Here is a 15,102-nt window from a genome sequence, read left to right as displayed (position 1 = left end):
ATGGCAAGGCTTTAAAATTTTACCCAGTCATTTTCATTACAAATTTTATATTGTGCGTTCAATAATTACTACACTCAAAAATGGATGTACTTATTCCGGAAAAGGTATACAGAATATAATTGTTTATTTTAATATTAAATACCTTAAAATTTGTAGGAGGATATACTTGACTTTAAGTTAAAGGATGCGCATAGTTCCTTAGATGAACTTGACATAGATGATTTATATGTCAGATATAAGGTAATGAAATGTGTGAATATTTTTATTGGTATTTACTTAATCTAGCTTTTTTTTAGAAACTCCAAAAAACACTCGAATTTTTGGAAGTGCAAGAAGAATATATTAAGGACGAACAACGTAATTTAAAGAAAGAATACCTTCATGCTCAAGAGGAGGTTAAACGTATTCAATCGGTCCCATTGGTTATTGGGCAATTTTTGGAAGCTGTTGACCAGAATACGGGAATAGTGGGTTCTACTACCGGTTCTAATTACTATGTTCGCATATTATCTACGATTGATCGAGAATTATTAAAACCTTCGGCATCGGTTGCATTGCATAAACACAGTAATGCTTTGGTAGACGTACTACCCCCAGAAGCCGATAGTTCTATTTCTATGCTTCAACCTGATGAAAAGCCAGACGTTAGTTACGCAGATATTGGTGGCATGGATATGCAAAAACAGGAAATACGTGAAGCTGTTGAATTACCTTTGACGCACTTCGAGTTGTACAAACAAATTGGTAATAAATAATGGTAATTAGCAAAGCAATTCAAATAAACTTTAATCCCAATTTATAGGTATTGACCCTCCCCGAGGAGTGCTTATGTATGGACCACCTGGTTGTGGAAAAACTATGTTGGCAAAGGCAGTAGCACACCATACCACTGCGTCATTTATACGTGTTGTTGGTTCAGAATTCGTTCAGAAGTATCTTGGAGAAGGTCCTAGAATGGTACGAGATGTTTTTCGTTTAGCGAAGGAAAATGCTCCGGCTATAATTTTCATTGATGAAATCGATGCTATAGCTACAAAACGGTTTGATGCTCAAACTGGTGCAGATAGAGAGGTTCAACGTATTCTTTTGGAGCTTTTGAATCAAATGGACGGATTTGATCAAACGACAAATGTTAAAGTTATTATGGCAACCAATCGAGCAGATACATTGGATCCAGCACTTTTACGCCCTGGCCGTTTGGATAGAAAAATCGAATTTCCACTACCAGACAGAAGACAAAAGAGATTGATATTTTCAACAATTACCTCGAAAATGAATTTAAGTGAGGATGTTGACTTGGAAGATTTTGTGGCACGCCCAGATAAAATATCTGGTGCGGATATAAACGCCATTTGTCAAGAGGCTGGAATGCATGCTGTGAGAGAGAATCGTTATATTGTTTTAGGAAAGGATTTCGAGAAAGGATATAAAAATAACATCAAAAAAGATGAGCAAGAGCATGAGTTCTATAAATAAGAACTTTGTAGCTATTTTCTAAAAATTGTGTATTAAAATTGCTCTAATATTCAATTTTTTTATTTTGTATTGAAGCTGTTTAACTGACGTTGTGTTAAAACTTTCTGAAAATTCACAAAACTCATTTGTATGTTTTCTGCAAACCCTTGCATCATTTGGCCTGTGTCTAATTTTCCTCTATAAAACGGAATACATAGTTCACAAAATTCCTACAAAGTAGACTTCTGGATATTGAATAGAGAAATCGTCAAGATGAGCGTGTAACAGCACAAAAAGTGATAGTGTTTCACCACAGTTTAACATTACCGAAATGAAAAACGGTAACTTACAGTCACATCGAAAAAAATTTTGTTAGCGCGCAGAACAAAGTTTCAATTTTTTTCTTAAAGGCCTTGTGCAAAAACTGATAAACAAACGTATGTGTTCGAGTTTGCAAACATTTTTAACGCACATTTTATTGTAACGGTTATCTAGTCCCCGTTAGGGTAGGCCTAGAAAACGTCCTGTCTCGACGGAGTTGGACCATAAGGAGAGGAGTGTCAGATGTGTAGGATTAGCTGGGCATGCATGCTGATCATATAAATTATTGATTCAGTCCTACGGCTGTTGTCCAGAAAATAATTTTAATTTCCACTTTTACAATTTGATAACTTTTTTATTTAAGCAAATTGTTTCTCCACTTGGATTTTAACTTTTACAATTTCATTTTCTAAGGTCTTCTTAAAGTCTGGCTTAAGACTAAAACTTGAAAAATATGAGCCCTGCCTGATTCCTATGATTGGCACAATTTCAGCGATTCTGCTGTAACTGCATCTGATACTGTTGTTGTTGTTGTCGTTAAGACCGCGCTGATATTGGAGTAGCGAAGAATTTGCCAGTTGGTGAGAAAATGCTGACGCAGACTATTCCCACGCTTACTGGCAGGTATGGAGTAGCTCTAAGAACGCTACAGTGGGCAGCAGGAATAATCCTGGTGGGCAGACTAGCAGGAGTTTACTTGCTATAGCATCACGAACGAAGCTGCGCAAGGCTCACTATCGATCCTCGCGGCAACTCGAAGTAATCGTCTGTAATGGGTGGTGGTTTTATTTCAAGTACGTCATTCACTGAGAGGAAGTCGATAAAGGTGTTTATGGTCAGTGCACGTCTGAAGTTAGTTGCGTCCGAAGTCTGGTAGGCGTATTGCCTTATGTGCGAATAGTTCTGGCGTGTCTGAAGCTCCCTCGACGGTGTTTGACTGCATCCAAGGGACCATAGCCGTCCGGCGTGGTGAAGGACCGTCAGGCCGATTGCCTTATATGTTGCCAACAAAGTTTTTTTTAGTGACTTGAGGATTTTGTTCCGGCTCTGAACTTTGGCAATAATCGTGGTTGTGTGAGGAGTGAAGGAGCATCGATTCTATTATTCTAATATCGTTCAATCATCAGCGTACGAGGTGATAGAAAATATCTCTCTTTACATCGAAACACTACGGATGATTGCCGACTGTATTGTAGTTCAACTCTCGATCCCTTAAGGGATCAAGCTCGTTTTTGGTTAAAGTACTGTGGTGGTGCTGTGCACTTTACGGAAACCATGCTAGTGGCTTGTTTGACTCCGGTGGTGATTGTGGCGTTTACTACAGTGGCCATATAAAGGGGGCAAATTTGGTGTGGAATTCGTGGTGGGAGAGAGACTCCGTCGCCGAGTACTGTCATTCACCCCGGTCGATGAACCGCATCAAAGCGAAATTCTTCAACATATCGTTGATTTGCGTCCTCCCCGACGCACCTACGAGAACTGCCTCCGCCACGATATCAAAATCGTGCTTGGAGACTTCAACGTCAGGGTGGGCAAAAAAGATAACTTTGGCACTACGGTCCACCCAACACAAATGGGTTGAGGCTGATCGACTTCGCCGGGGACCGAAATATGGTTATCTGTAGTACTATATTCCAGCATAAGAAAATTCATCAAGGTTTCAAGACCAGAGCATACTCTTCTAGAGCCCCCAAAGGTGATCTAGAGACCGAAGCCCAGAGCATACTAAAATTATGGAGGCAACACTTCTCCGGTCTTCTGAATGGCAATGAAAGTATAACGCCAGGAAAAGGCGAACCCGATTCCTCAATCGATGACGATGGAGCAGACATGCCATTGGTCGAGTTATTCAAACACGGCGGCGAAAAACTGATGGAGCATACATCAGCTACTTTGTAGAATATCGTCGTTTGAAAGTATGCTTAACGATTGGAATATAAGTGTGCTCTGCTCTAATACGGCTGTGTTAACTGACGTTAAGCAACACTAAAAGCTCCGTCAGGATCGAGAAGGACCTCTTCGAGCCGTTCGATACCAAACAAGATTTCAGACAAGGCGACTCCCTTTCGGGTGACATTTTGAACCTACTTCTGGAGAAAATAATTCGAGTTGCAGAACTTAATCGAGCAGGTGCAATCTTTTATAAGAGTGTACAGCTGCTGGCGTACGCCGATGATATTGATATCGTTGGCATCAACTCCGGCGCCATTAGCTCTGCTTTCTTCAGACTGGATAATGAAGCAAGGCAAATGTGTCTGGCAGTGAACTAGGGCAAGACGAAATATCTCGCGACTCGCGACTTAGCTCTCACGTCACTGTTAGAAGTCATAACTTCGAAGTCGTAGATAATTTCATCTATCTTGGAATCAGTACCAACACCGCCAACAATGTAAATGTTTAAATTTTTGGCAAAAGAAATTTTAATATTTTTTTACACTTTGGAAAATTGTTTACCCTAACTCAGCAAGGATAAAAATGTTACCGTTTGGCACACAGCCAAGGGTGTAATTGCCGTAAATTTTTTGGTTATATGGTAACGTTTAGAATAACACGGAAATGCTTTGGAAACGGAACAGTTTACTCCGAGAGCGTTTTTGTTGATGTTTAAATTATTGGCTTTTCGCTTAAAAGATATTTTTGGAAATATTTGTTTTTAAAAGTATATAACATATTTTAAAGTTATTTTGTTATGAATATTACAAATGAAAAATAAATGTATATTGACGTATTTTAATGGAAGAACACAGATAGGAAATTGTGTTTAGTATATCAAAAATACATCTATCCATAAAGAGTTCTTCCAACATAGTAAAAGTGGTATTCAGTTTTTATTTTGGAATGTGTCTATAAATAAAAGTTTTCATAAAAAATCAAAATGCGGGTGCAAAGTATTTACATTTGGCTTATAGTTTGGCCAATGCACACGTTTTTGGCAAACATTGTAAATTCTTGTCCGGTTAGATGCCAGTGTAAAGCAGCCTCAGATAATAGCTCCAATGTACGAGTTAAGTGCGGTGGTATTGCAGAGACAACTATCTCCAATTGGGAAAACCTAGACTTTTCTGAAATTGGAAAACATATGATTTCGCTGTAGGAAAATTTTATTATATTTACCAGAAAATATTATTAATGGTTTCTAATATATTTTATAGTGACTTAAGCAATAATGCATTCACAAGCATCCAAAGTGACGATTTCAATAGTTTAACGCAGCTGAAACGTTTAGATTTGTCTTCAAATCTATTGAGAAAAATTGACAAGGACACATTTGGAGCATCACTAATTAATTTGGAACGTTTAAAACTGAGTAAAAATGCTATTAGACATATATTTTCTGGTTCCTTTGAATTTATGCAAAATTTGAAGTACCTGTAAGTATCGAACTTGAACGCTTTTTCCACCAAATTATGTTTAAATATATAATGTTTTTCAGGGATATTTCAAATAATCCTCTAGTATGTAACTGTGATTTAGTTTGGCTCTTAGCTTGGACTACTGATCGCGTCATAAAAATGCAGCCTTCACCTAAGTGCGAATCACCTGTATACTTTAAAGATACATTCTTGAAAAAACTAAGAGTTGGCGTGGATTTACATTGCGAATCTCCTTTACAAACATTTTTGGAACTAATACCGTTAAAAAATCAGGTAAAATTAATATAAATATAAAAAATCGTATGCGCAGAGCAAAGTTAAATTTTGATATGAACGCCAAGAGTTACCCTCAAGAGAAATACATAAAAGAAGTATATTAAAGTTATTTAGAAATTAGAATGTCCACCACAAATTTCACTTATTGGCATGTTTTACAATATATATATCGTTAAAGAAAACATATAGAACGAGTAATATTAATATTTAACTAAGTTATACCAAATTGTATTTCCATACTACCGAAATTCAATCAAAAATTCGGTGGCAATATCCTTTACATGGTAAAAACACTTTGTTAGAAAACGGAGGAGTAGAAATTTTTCAGCTTTACAAGATAATTTAAACACGATACTTCACAAACGCTTCGCTAATATATTATGTTAGTTTAACTATTACCATTTCAACCAACCAATCTATCATCTAAAGATCTGTTCGATCTAAGCTCGTTTCTTTATTTTCGCATCACTGGAATCAGCGCCTATAATACATGTTGATACGCATGAATTAACTACAAATAATTAAATACAAACGTTACATCGCAATTTAAGTTAATAATTACATTAATTTGACAAAATATTACCAGTTAAATAATTTTCTTTGTATTCTAGATTGTTTTTGAAGGAGATCAACTAGTACTAAAATGTCGCGCTCCCCGTGTTGCCTTAGAGGTAGCTCGAGAATCAGAAGACATTCCTTCATCACGGGCCCATATCTTTTGGGGTTGGTCAGAAAAAGTTCGCGGCTCTAACTCAACTGATGATATAATTTACAACGACCCAGAGAAAGTTTTTACCGATGTTAATATCTCAACAAAGCACATCTCTGACTCTGGTATACTCAATTCTATCCTCAAAATTGAACAAATTTCTAAAAATCATTCTGGAATGTGGGATTGCACATTAAATTCACAACAGGCGAATTTATCTAAAGCAATTACAGTAGTTGTAATAGCAAAAGACACTACATACTGTAAAGCCACAATAGTTCGAACAAATAAGGGAACTTATTACTGGCCCCAAGCTATACGTGGAGAAACTGTTAGTCAGGGATGTGCTGAAAATGAAGGGCTCATAGTCACATACAATTGCAATGCAATGGGAGAATGGGAAAACTTAGATACAAGTGTTTGTCCTTTCGTAAGTGAAACTACAAAAATTTTAGAGCATTTTTCAAAAATGAATTTTACAAAAAATAATGCATTCGAAATTGCTGAACGGCTACAAAATTTCACACATACTCAAATATATTTGAATAATATTAAGGATCCTATGGATTTGGAGTTCATTGCACGCACTTTGAAGAAATATTTGGACTACATATCGTATAAGCAAGATATGCCATACTTACTACTAAGTATGGTATCAAACCTTTTATTGTTGCCAAAGCGTCTGTTTGAAGAAGCGCAAACCAAATTTGAAACATGTCTTAGTTTTTTGAATACAATCGAAACAGCATCATCGCATGTTCAGTCTTTACCACCCACTGATCAAGACATCAGTAATGACCAGTTGTCTATTTCCAGAAATATTTTCGTGGACTTTTTCAACATTCATGTTGATTCATTTACTGGTATATCGTGCACATGGCTAAATAGTGTTAATAACTTAGAACATCGTAACTTTGAATGTAGCACTTCTAATGACACGTTTCCGATGTTCGAGAGGTATATCGATGCTGCTATTCAGATTCCTGTAACTTCCTTGTTCGATAAAACTGAAAAATCAATTAGACTTATGGTTGCACTCTTTCGAAATGGAAATCTGTTTGGCCTTATGGACAAAAATAGTAATTTTCCAGAAGTACAAAATTTACTGCTGACATCTGCAGTTATCGGAGCGAAAATATCAAAAGAGTCAATGGAGTCATTACCGTTAGTTGATATAAGTGATAAAATATTCATCATGTTACGAGTACATCCTTTTCATAATGAAAAAAGTTCGCCGATACCAGCGTGGTGGGATGATAATTTAAATATTTGGAATCCGCGGGAATGTCGAAAGTTGTATTTTCACCGTGGCCTATTGTTGTTCACTTGTAGTCGGTTGGGTTACTATGGGCTTCTGCAACGCCCTGAATACCTTAATGACTATATAACTGAAGGGTCAGGAGCTACTTTTAGATTCGCACCTGTAAGCGTATATATAGGAAGCGTAGTTGTTTTCTTATGTTCGTGGATTAATATAACTACTTTTGTAATTTTTCGCAAAGCAATTCGAATGAATCGTCAACAAAGGCACTCTCTGGTGAATATATGGCTGTCAGTTTCATCTTTATCAGCCGTGTTTGTACTTGGCATATACCAAACAGAATATCCTCATATTTGCCGGGTAGTTGGAATTTTATTACATTACTTTTCTTTATCTGTTTTGTTATGGCTGTGCGTATGTCTTAGCAATTTGTACAAAGGTTTATCCAAAACTTATCAAGTAGCCTCTGAACCTGACGTGCCCAAGGAAGTACAATTTAAAAAACCAATACTTAGTATATACTTAGTCGGCTGGGGTATTGGAATGATAATTTGTGGTATATCGAGCGCAGTTAATGTCAACGAATATGCTTCATATTCATTTTGTTTTCTACATAATTCATCGTCATTGAACGCATTATTTGTTCCGGCTATAATACTTTTAATTTTTCTTGTTATACTAATGCTATGTATATATTGCCATATGTCTCAGAGAGCCATTAATGTGTTGTCAAATAAACACTTTGCCGATAATACAATGGCTACCGAAAATATTGATTTAGACTGGCTGGACTTAAAGCAAAACACTGTGTCACGGGTTAATCATAATTCTACAGGGGTCGACCAATATAGAAGTCTTACCCTTAGTAATCCAGTGAGCAGTATAGTCGATGACTTCGAAAGATCGAATATAACACATTTGCGAGCTCATTTACTATTTTTGATCCTATTCATTGTATCTTGGATATCAGCAGCAATATTTGTTCACCAAAGTTCAGAAAATTTAACGACTAATCGAATGTACAGTATGGTGTTTGCGGCATCTTGCTGTTTGCTTGGATTATTTTTAATCCTATTCTACACATTGTCTAGAAATGATACAAGAAGCGCTTGGGGGCGAAGATTTTGTTTAACAAATGCCAATTGTAAAAGCTATGAACAGAGTTACTATGATGCAAATGTGCCTTCCGCTTTGCCAGCAAATAAAACCTCAGCCGTTTATGATGTAAGTATGTCCGGTTCCCGAACAAATAGCCAATGCTCAAGACATCGTAGTAGTAGTGTACGCAGTATGAAAAGCAACTCACATAAAACCGATCAAATTTTACAAAATCTCGATTGTCCTTTACTCGGCACAGTCTCGTCAAACGTAAATCAAACATCTATCATCAACAATCACCATATGGCTGTCAACAGTCTAACCACTGTCCCCATCACTAGCGAAATACCAAGTGCTGAAATATTTTATAATCCCAATCAAATAATAGTAGCGAGAAAGTTTTTTAAAAAACAAAAGCGCTTAGCGAAACGCAATAATTTTGAACTTCAACGGCAAGTGGAGCGCGTTGAATATTTGGACAACGTTAGTGACATTTCATCTTTGACAGGAAGTGAAAATGCTCACATCTATTCGAAACGACACAATGCTATTACCCTATTAAGAGGTGGTAGCAAAGTGAACAATACAAACATCTATTATAAATCGAATGCCTATACAAATGCTGGCTCTAAGTCGCCACACTATACACCGATGGAGAATTATCGAAATGGCTTAGCTATGTCTAGAATGAATTCCGATTGTTCAGTACAAAACCGCCCCTGTGCATCCGATTTTGTTGCAAATATATATACTAATATACCTGAGACAAAAGAACCGAAACATGAAATCATAAAAGTTAGGAACTCAAATCGACCAAATAAACCCAGTTGTGTTGAGACTCTAAGTGAGCGTGAAGAAGAAATTGAAAATGAAGATGACTCTTCGGATGAACAAAAAGTTCCGTTATATCAAAATGCATCGGCAGTTTCCTCAGCAATTTCGTTCCCAGCAGAACCGGAATTGCTTAAGCATTCTAGCCCATTAAAGGCTCCATCACCATTAATGGAAAATGAAGATGTTAATGCAATGAATAGTGTCGGTTTACCAAGTGTTACAAATTATGAAATAAGTAAACCATCAGAGACACTTGATTTAAAGCCAGATGAGATTTATATATCGAATACATTACACATTACAAACCAAATTAACATTGAAGAATCCTCTATGGCGGGTATTTTAATTCGACACAACCCAAAGCATTCCAAGTCACTTAACAATCTACATGATTCCATTGATACTTCAAATAGATTTTTGAATAACGAACATTCAAATAATTCATCAAATTTTAGTTTAGAGAATGGTAGAGTGGGTTCTTGGAATGCCAGTTCCTTAAGTGTACCATTTTTGGTTAGTGACAACCAAAGGACTCCTAAATGCCGTAAACTAAAACAGGCCGAGTTTGCCGATAAATATGAGTCTGCCAGCGAAAATAATGTCTTCAGCTTACCACACGCAAATACCGCTCATTCGATTAGTCCGACAAATGAAAGTGATTTGAATTACCAAAATTCTGAAATTAGCATAAGAAGTCATGGCTTATACGAACCTCAGCCTGACAACGACTTAAACATTACATTAACCGAAGAGTTTCCCTATCAGTCATCAAACACTAGCGACACAGAAGATCCGCTAAATGATTTTGAAGATGAAAATCCTAAAAGTGATTATACGTTAGGACATCAAATGAGTGATAACGATCCATCAATTGATGAACTATATGAAGCTATTAAACATCATCACACTCCCACCAATGCTACCAGCATAGATGGAAGCAATAATTTGAAATGCATGGATACCGAGGCGGAGGTAGCATCAATGCCGATTACGACACCTTCACCTCAAACAAAATCAACAAGCCTTTCGTCATATAGTGTGGTAGCGAAACCGCTTGTAGAAGCGTCTAATGATGCAGTTGAGGATGATAGTAGTCAAAGTAGCATAATTTCTTATATAGACCAAAAAGTTAAGGGAAGTTAGAAATGTAATCTCCTTTGCTGAAAACTTTAACGTTGGCTTGCCAAGGATGTAATGTTATTGCCAATCCAAAGTCAAGCCACCAATTTCATACTCAAGTTTATATTACATAATATATGCGTATTGCATATGTATGTTTATCGGCAAGCAATATAATGATTTAAAATAAGCAAATTTACTTCGCAAGTGTTGGCGAATTGCGCTTTTCTGCCTAAAAGAGTATGAATACAAGTGATTAATTAAAGCTTACTGTGATGAAATATTTTACAAGCTACCACATGGGCTCTTATTAAGCTTGACTTACTCAGCATTTTTAAGTTTTTATAACTTATATACATAGGTATGTACAATTAAAAATCATTGTTTTTAGTATTGAAGACACTTTATTCTGATGTTGGAATCAACCTAGAGAACTGAAGTCATACAAAGAATATTACATAAGTTTTTTATAAAAAATAGCATATTTCGTGTCTACAATAGAAACTAAACATTATAAACATAAATTATTGAATACAAAATATAACAGATAAGGCTGTTTTGGCACTGAAGCGGAGGCAACTCAGTTGAGGGTAACATGTCTTGACTGCTATACTTAGTAGCCAAAGATGTAAGATATAGTAATAATAGTAATAAGTAATATATATAATAATAATTATTAAATAAATTCGTAAATAACTTGTACATTTTAACTTGTATTATGTTTTAGGTTAATAGCTTTAAGATAAAATAAACACAAATTTTAAAAATATTTATTACGTTGTTCTTGTTATTGGTTATACATTTTATATATCCCAACAGATAGTACTTCCATACGTATATAGTTTGATTAAAGGTATATTGTGCCCTCTGATTTTTCCACATTATTTTATACAATGGTAAAGTCTTTAGAAAACCTAGTGTATGACTGCTATTTGGAAGAAGGTCTTCATAAGACGTTTCGATTGTCTTAACCCATCATTACTCTACAAATTTCTGTCTTTTATTCCCTTTTCCTCTTTTACCGTAAGAGAACCTATTGGGAAGGAGTACTCTGGCATCATCGGCGGGACAGAGGCACCTTCTTTTAGAAGTTTGTCTTCTATTTCTTTTTCTTTAATACCCAAAAATAGTCGAACTTTATTTCGATCGCTACTGCAGTTAGTTTCACTGAAAATTATTATATGCTGATTAATAATCATTCTCTTGAGTATAACTTCTGACAACCTTTAGAATCAAGTTTTCATAACTAATAGCTTAATATTCTTGTAACAATCTGACAACTTATTTCATAATCATAAAAATATATAAATACTCGCAAGGTACATGATCAATTTTCATACATTATATTTAAAATAAAAAATGTTAACTCTTAAGAAATATATAAAGAAAATTGAAATACAATTGCTAATGTTAAATACCCCATTACCTGTGGTTAAAAACTGCGTTTACCGACCGATCTATTTGTGATTTAAAAACGATTACATATATGAAAATATTTTTTTCTTTATTGGTGTATAAATTAACATCATGTTATACCTGGTCTAATAGTATGGCATAATTAAGAAAAATAACGAATTGCCATTAATGGAGGGGAATTAAGTAAATAATTTATTTCATTAATGCATGTACCACGGCGTTAACGTTTAGAGCTTTAAGATCTGAATAAGTCTGTCCGGTTCCAACAAATACAATCGGCTGACCGGTAATATAGGTCATGGAAATAGCAGCCCCCACTTTATCATCTATTGTATCGAATTTTGTAAGCACAATTCCATCTATTATATGAGGATTTTCATTTGAAGAGTAATCTGCGAGAGATTGATTAAATTTAACAAGTTGGTCAACAGCTTCATTCCCTACAAGCGCTTCGCCAACAAATAATACCAAATCGGGATCGTTTATTTTAATTAATTTCGATAATGATCTCATAAGGGGCTCATTGTCTTGCATGCGACCGGCTGTATCGATCAAAACAATATCAATGGTTGTGTCATTGGCATATTTAATAGCTTCCATTGCAATTCCCGCAGCATCTTTCCCATAACCTTTCTCATACAGTTGAACCATGGTTCGATTGTTATGTCTTTCTGGAGGGTGTAAAGCATTCAAATGGCGAGTATGTGTCCTAAGTTGTTCCACAGCGCCAGCTCGGAATGTATCGCAGGCAGCAATTAGAACACTAAAATCGTTTTCAATTAGCCAAAAACAAATTTTGGCCAAATTTGTTGATTTTCCTACTCCATTAACGCCACAAAATGCTATTGTATATGGTCTGCCGTTATTTTTTGCTTCCAGAGCATCTCGTATAATGTCTATTCTCCTCTTAGGTGACAATATACGTACCAATGAAGTATTTAAGGAGTTTTTCACCAATGAAGCAATTGAATCAAATGTACCCAGTGATTTGCCCTCCAAATTAGTAGCTACAGAATCGCACAACTTGTAAGCAATGTCAGCCGCAACGTTTTTCGATATCAGATGATCTTTCATTTTCTCAAGTGCTGGCTGCAGTTCCACTCTTGACAAAGTTTTAGAGCCAACGATCCCTTTAAAATAAGACAAAATGCCGCTAGTTTTCGTACCGCTATTTGGATTACCACTCTTTGTTTCGTCAAGTTCTACTGATTCATCATCGCTTTCAACCTCTAGGTCTTGAATGCGACCCTGCATTGTACCAACAATCTGCAAGTAAAGATAATCATTAGGTATTGGCATATTGGATGGACCATTTATCATAATATATGTCATAATTCGTATTTGTTAAATATAAAGATGTAACCATACACTAAATATTGCTTTTGCAAATTTGGTATATCTTCGGGTTCCCAAACAAGTATTTTTGGTAAAAGAAAGTAAACGAACTTACGTTATTTTGTACTTTTTGATATTGAACATCCTGGTGCTGATCTTTTGATCTATCCAATATTACCGCATCCTTTGAACTACCTCCTAAATCCCATACTCTTGGTTTTTTGCCAGCTTTTTCTGATGCATTTGCTTTTGATTTTGGTTCTGTAGGACTTTTTTTGGCAGCCATTTTTTCCTTCAATCTCTTGCGGTTTTCCAAAATTAAATTTTCTGTTGTTAAATTAATGTCTTTGGGTTTAGATGTTTCCTGTATGACCACTTTTTTTACAATTTCATTTTTATTATTATCATCATACATCGACGCAACATTTTTTTTTGACTTTGTGGATTCATTGTAAGAGCGCATTTGTTTCGGTGCATTGCTAACTTTACTTGCCGACTTTTCCACAGCTGTCAACGTTTTTCGAAATTCTGCACTAAAATCGTATTGTGTAGGAAGTCTTCCTTCAGATGATAATATATCAGCAAACTTTCTCCTGAATTCCTGCTGCAGTTCTCCAAGAAATGCATCTAAATAATTTAATTTAATAACTTTTTGAAAAACAGCCGCATATACCAGTTCCAATTCATTATCAAGTTTATATTGTACTGCTAAATTATCCTCTTCAAAATATTTACATTCCGTATTGCGATCCTATAAATATTTACTCAATAAATAAAGCCCTAAATAAATATAAAATTCAACATACCTCAAGTATGAAACTTCTAATAAGATTATTTATGAAGGCAGAGTAAGTTATTTCAGAGGAATTATAATCCCAAAGGATTATACCTCCTTTTGTGAACACTACTACGTAATCCAACATATCAAATTAATTAAATATGCATCCCCTGACACGTCACAGCAGAAACAACCAATTTTCGTAAATTCATATAAACATTTCAATCACGTCACGTATGTCACTATATACAGCTCAACTGTCAACTAAAGGTAGGTGCCAGATAGCTGATTTACTGAAAGGCGATAACTTCGTACAAAATAAAGCCAGGTACTGTGTAGAAAACTTTGGGTAACAGCCCTGACAGACGAGCAAAATTAATGCTCCTTAAGCAACACTAATGCGCATTGAAATTTTATGGTGACAGACGGCAGACTTGTGCATTTAGACAGCTGATAGTGAAATTTGTTCATTTAATAAAAAAAAGTTAAATAAAAGTGTGCGAAAAAGTTAAGAATATTGCAAAAATGGATAGCAAACTGTGCGTTGTTTACTTTCTGCCATCTAAATATATTAAAATTTTTTTTTGTTAATATACTTGCACATAATTTAATTTGCAATATAAAAACTGCTTACCTCTGAAGCTGTAAACACAAACAGTGCGGCAGATTTCAAGCGACATATGTCAAACAATAGCAGAAACTAGAAAAGACAAGGACGTCAACTCGGCACCATTCTGGAATTAACATTCACTAACGACTAGGTACGAATGGGTAGTGCGCTAAAGGTGCTTTAGTATTTCCGCCCAAATTTCCCACCCGAAGCACCCGTTTTAGCTAATGAGCGCGACACCTTACGCCATGCCGATCCCCGAATAAGGGATCTCAATTTGGAGATTCGGTAGACAAAACCAAGCGATGTGCTTGCGGCTGCGCAAAATGCCATAAGACTGCGCAACACTTGCTTTCACCGATGAGGAGGTTCAGAATGTCATCAACAAAGCGAAATCATCCAAATCCATTGGCACTGATGCTAAAGCATCTAGGCTCGACGGGAGTAAGCTATCTAACCAAGGTCCTCAACATGTCGCTGATCACTCTTCAAAGTGGAAAGTCGGAAGAGTGGTCC

The 15,102-nt window shown here is 35.8% G+C and overlaps 3 protein-coding genes across 3 annotated transcripts; 2 read left to right on the top strand and 1 right to left on the bottom strand.

Annotated features, from left to right (window-relative positions):
* On the top strand, nt 1-1,530 carry LOC120775582 (26S proteasome regulatory subunit 6B). The gene is made up of 4 exons (XM_040105817.1): nt 1-104; nt 157-240; nt 297-744; nt 803-1,530. Exons 1-4 carry the CDS (start codon nt 81-83, stop codon nt 1,474-1,476), a joined length of 1,230 nt encoding a protein of 409 aa, XP_039961751.1. The 5' UTR covers nt 1-80; the 3' UTR covers nt 1,477-1,530.
* A 2,876-nt stretch (nt 1,531-4,406) lies between these two features.
* On the top strand, nt 4,407-11,220 carry LOC120773431 (adhesion G protein-coupled receptor A3). The gene is made up of 4 exons (XM_040102311.1): nt 4,407-4,866; nt 4,929-5,147; nt 5,210-5,423; nt 6,038-11,220. Exons 1-4 carry the CDS (start codon nt 4,652-4,654, stop codon nt 10,469-10,471), a joined length of 5,082 nt encoding a protein of 1,693 aa, XP_039958245.1. The 5' UTR covers nt 4,407-4,651; the 3' UTR covers nt 10,472-11,220.
* Nucleotides 11,221-11,930: 710 nt separating this feature from the next.
* LOC120773432 (signal recognition particle receptor subunit alpha homolog) lies at nt 11,931-14,215 on the bottom strand. The gene is made up of 3 exons (XM_040102313.1): nt 14,005-14,215; nt 13,314-13,949; nt 11,931-13,129 (listed from the first exon to the last, which is right to left on the bottom strand). The coding sequence occupies exons 1-3, from the start codon at nt 14,119-14,121 to the stop codon at nt 12,056-12,058; spliced, it is 1,827 nt and encodes a 608-aa protein (XP_039958247.1). The 5' UTR covers nt 14,122-14,215; the 3' UTR covers nt 11,931-12,055.
* Nucleotides 14,216-15,102: the final 887 nt, after the last annotated feature.

Source organism: Bactrocera tryoni, chromosome 4 (genome assembly GCF_016617805.1).
Source record: "Bactrocera tryoni isolate S06 chromosome 4, CSIRO_BtryS06_freeze2, whole genome shotgun sequence".
NCBI classification, from domain to species: domain Eukaryota; kingdom Metazoa; phylum Arthropoda; class Insecta; order Diptera; family Tephritidae; genus Bactrocera; species Bactrocera tryoni.
This window is presented reverse-complemented; position numbering and strand designations above follow the sequence as displayed.

Bases quoted from the DNA above. Each gene is read 5' to 3' on its own strand.
- LOC120773432 (XM_040102313.1), bottom strand. From the start codon at position 14,121: ATGTTGGATTACGTAGTAGTGTTCACAAAAGGAGGTATAATCCTTTGG. The intron at 13,950-14,004 runs GTATGTTGAATT...AAATATTTATAG, and splicing joins TTAGAAGTTTCATACTTGAG to GATCGCAATACGGAATGTAA. The intron at 13,130-13,313 runs GTAAGTTCGTTT...CTTTACTTGCAG, and splicing joins ATCAAAAAGTACAAAATAAC to ATTGTTGGTACAATGCAGGG.
- LOC120773431 (XM_040102311.1), top strand. From the start codon at position 4,652: ATGCGGGTGCAAAGTATTTACATTTGGCTTATAGTTTGGCCAATGCAC. The intron at 4,867-4,928 runs GTAGGAAAATTT...TATATTTTATAG, and splicing joins GGAAAACATATGATTTCGCT to TGACTTAAGCAATAATGCAT. The intron at 5,148-5,209 runs GTAAGTATCGAA...AATGTTTTTCAG, and splicing joins ATGCAAAATTTGAAGTACCT to GGATATTTCAAATAATCCTC.
- LOC120775582 (XM_040105817.1), top strand. From the start codon at position 81: ATGGATGTACTTATTCCGGAAAAG. The intron at 241-296 runs GTAATGAAATGT...GCTTTTTTTTAG, and splicing joins ATTTATATGTCAGATATAAG to AAACTCCAAAAAACACTCGA. The intron at 745-802 runs GTAATAAATAAT...CCCAATTTATAG, and splicing joins CGAGTTGTACAAACAAATTG to GTATTGACCCTCCCCGAGGA.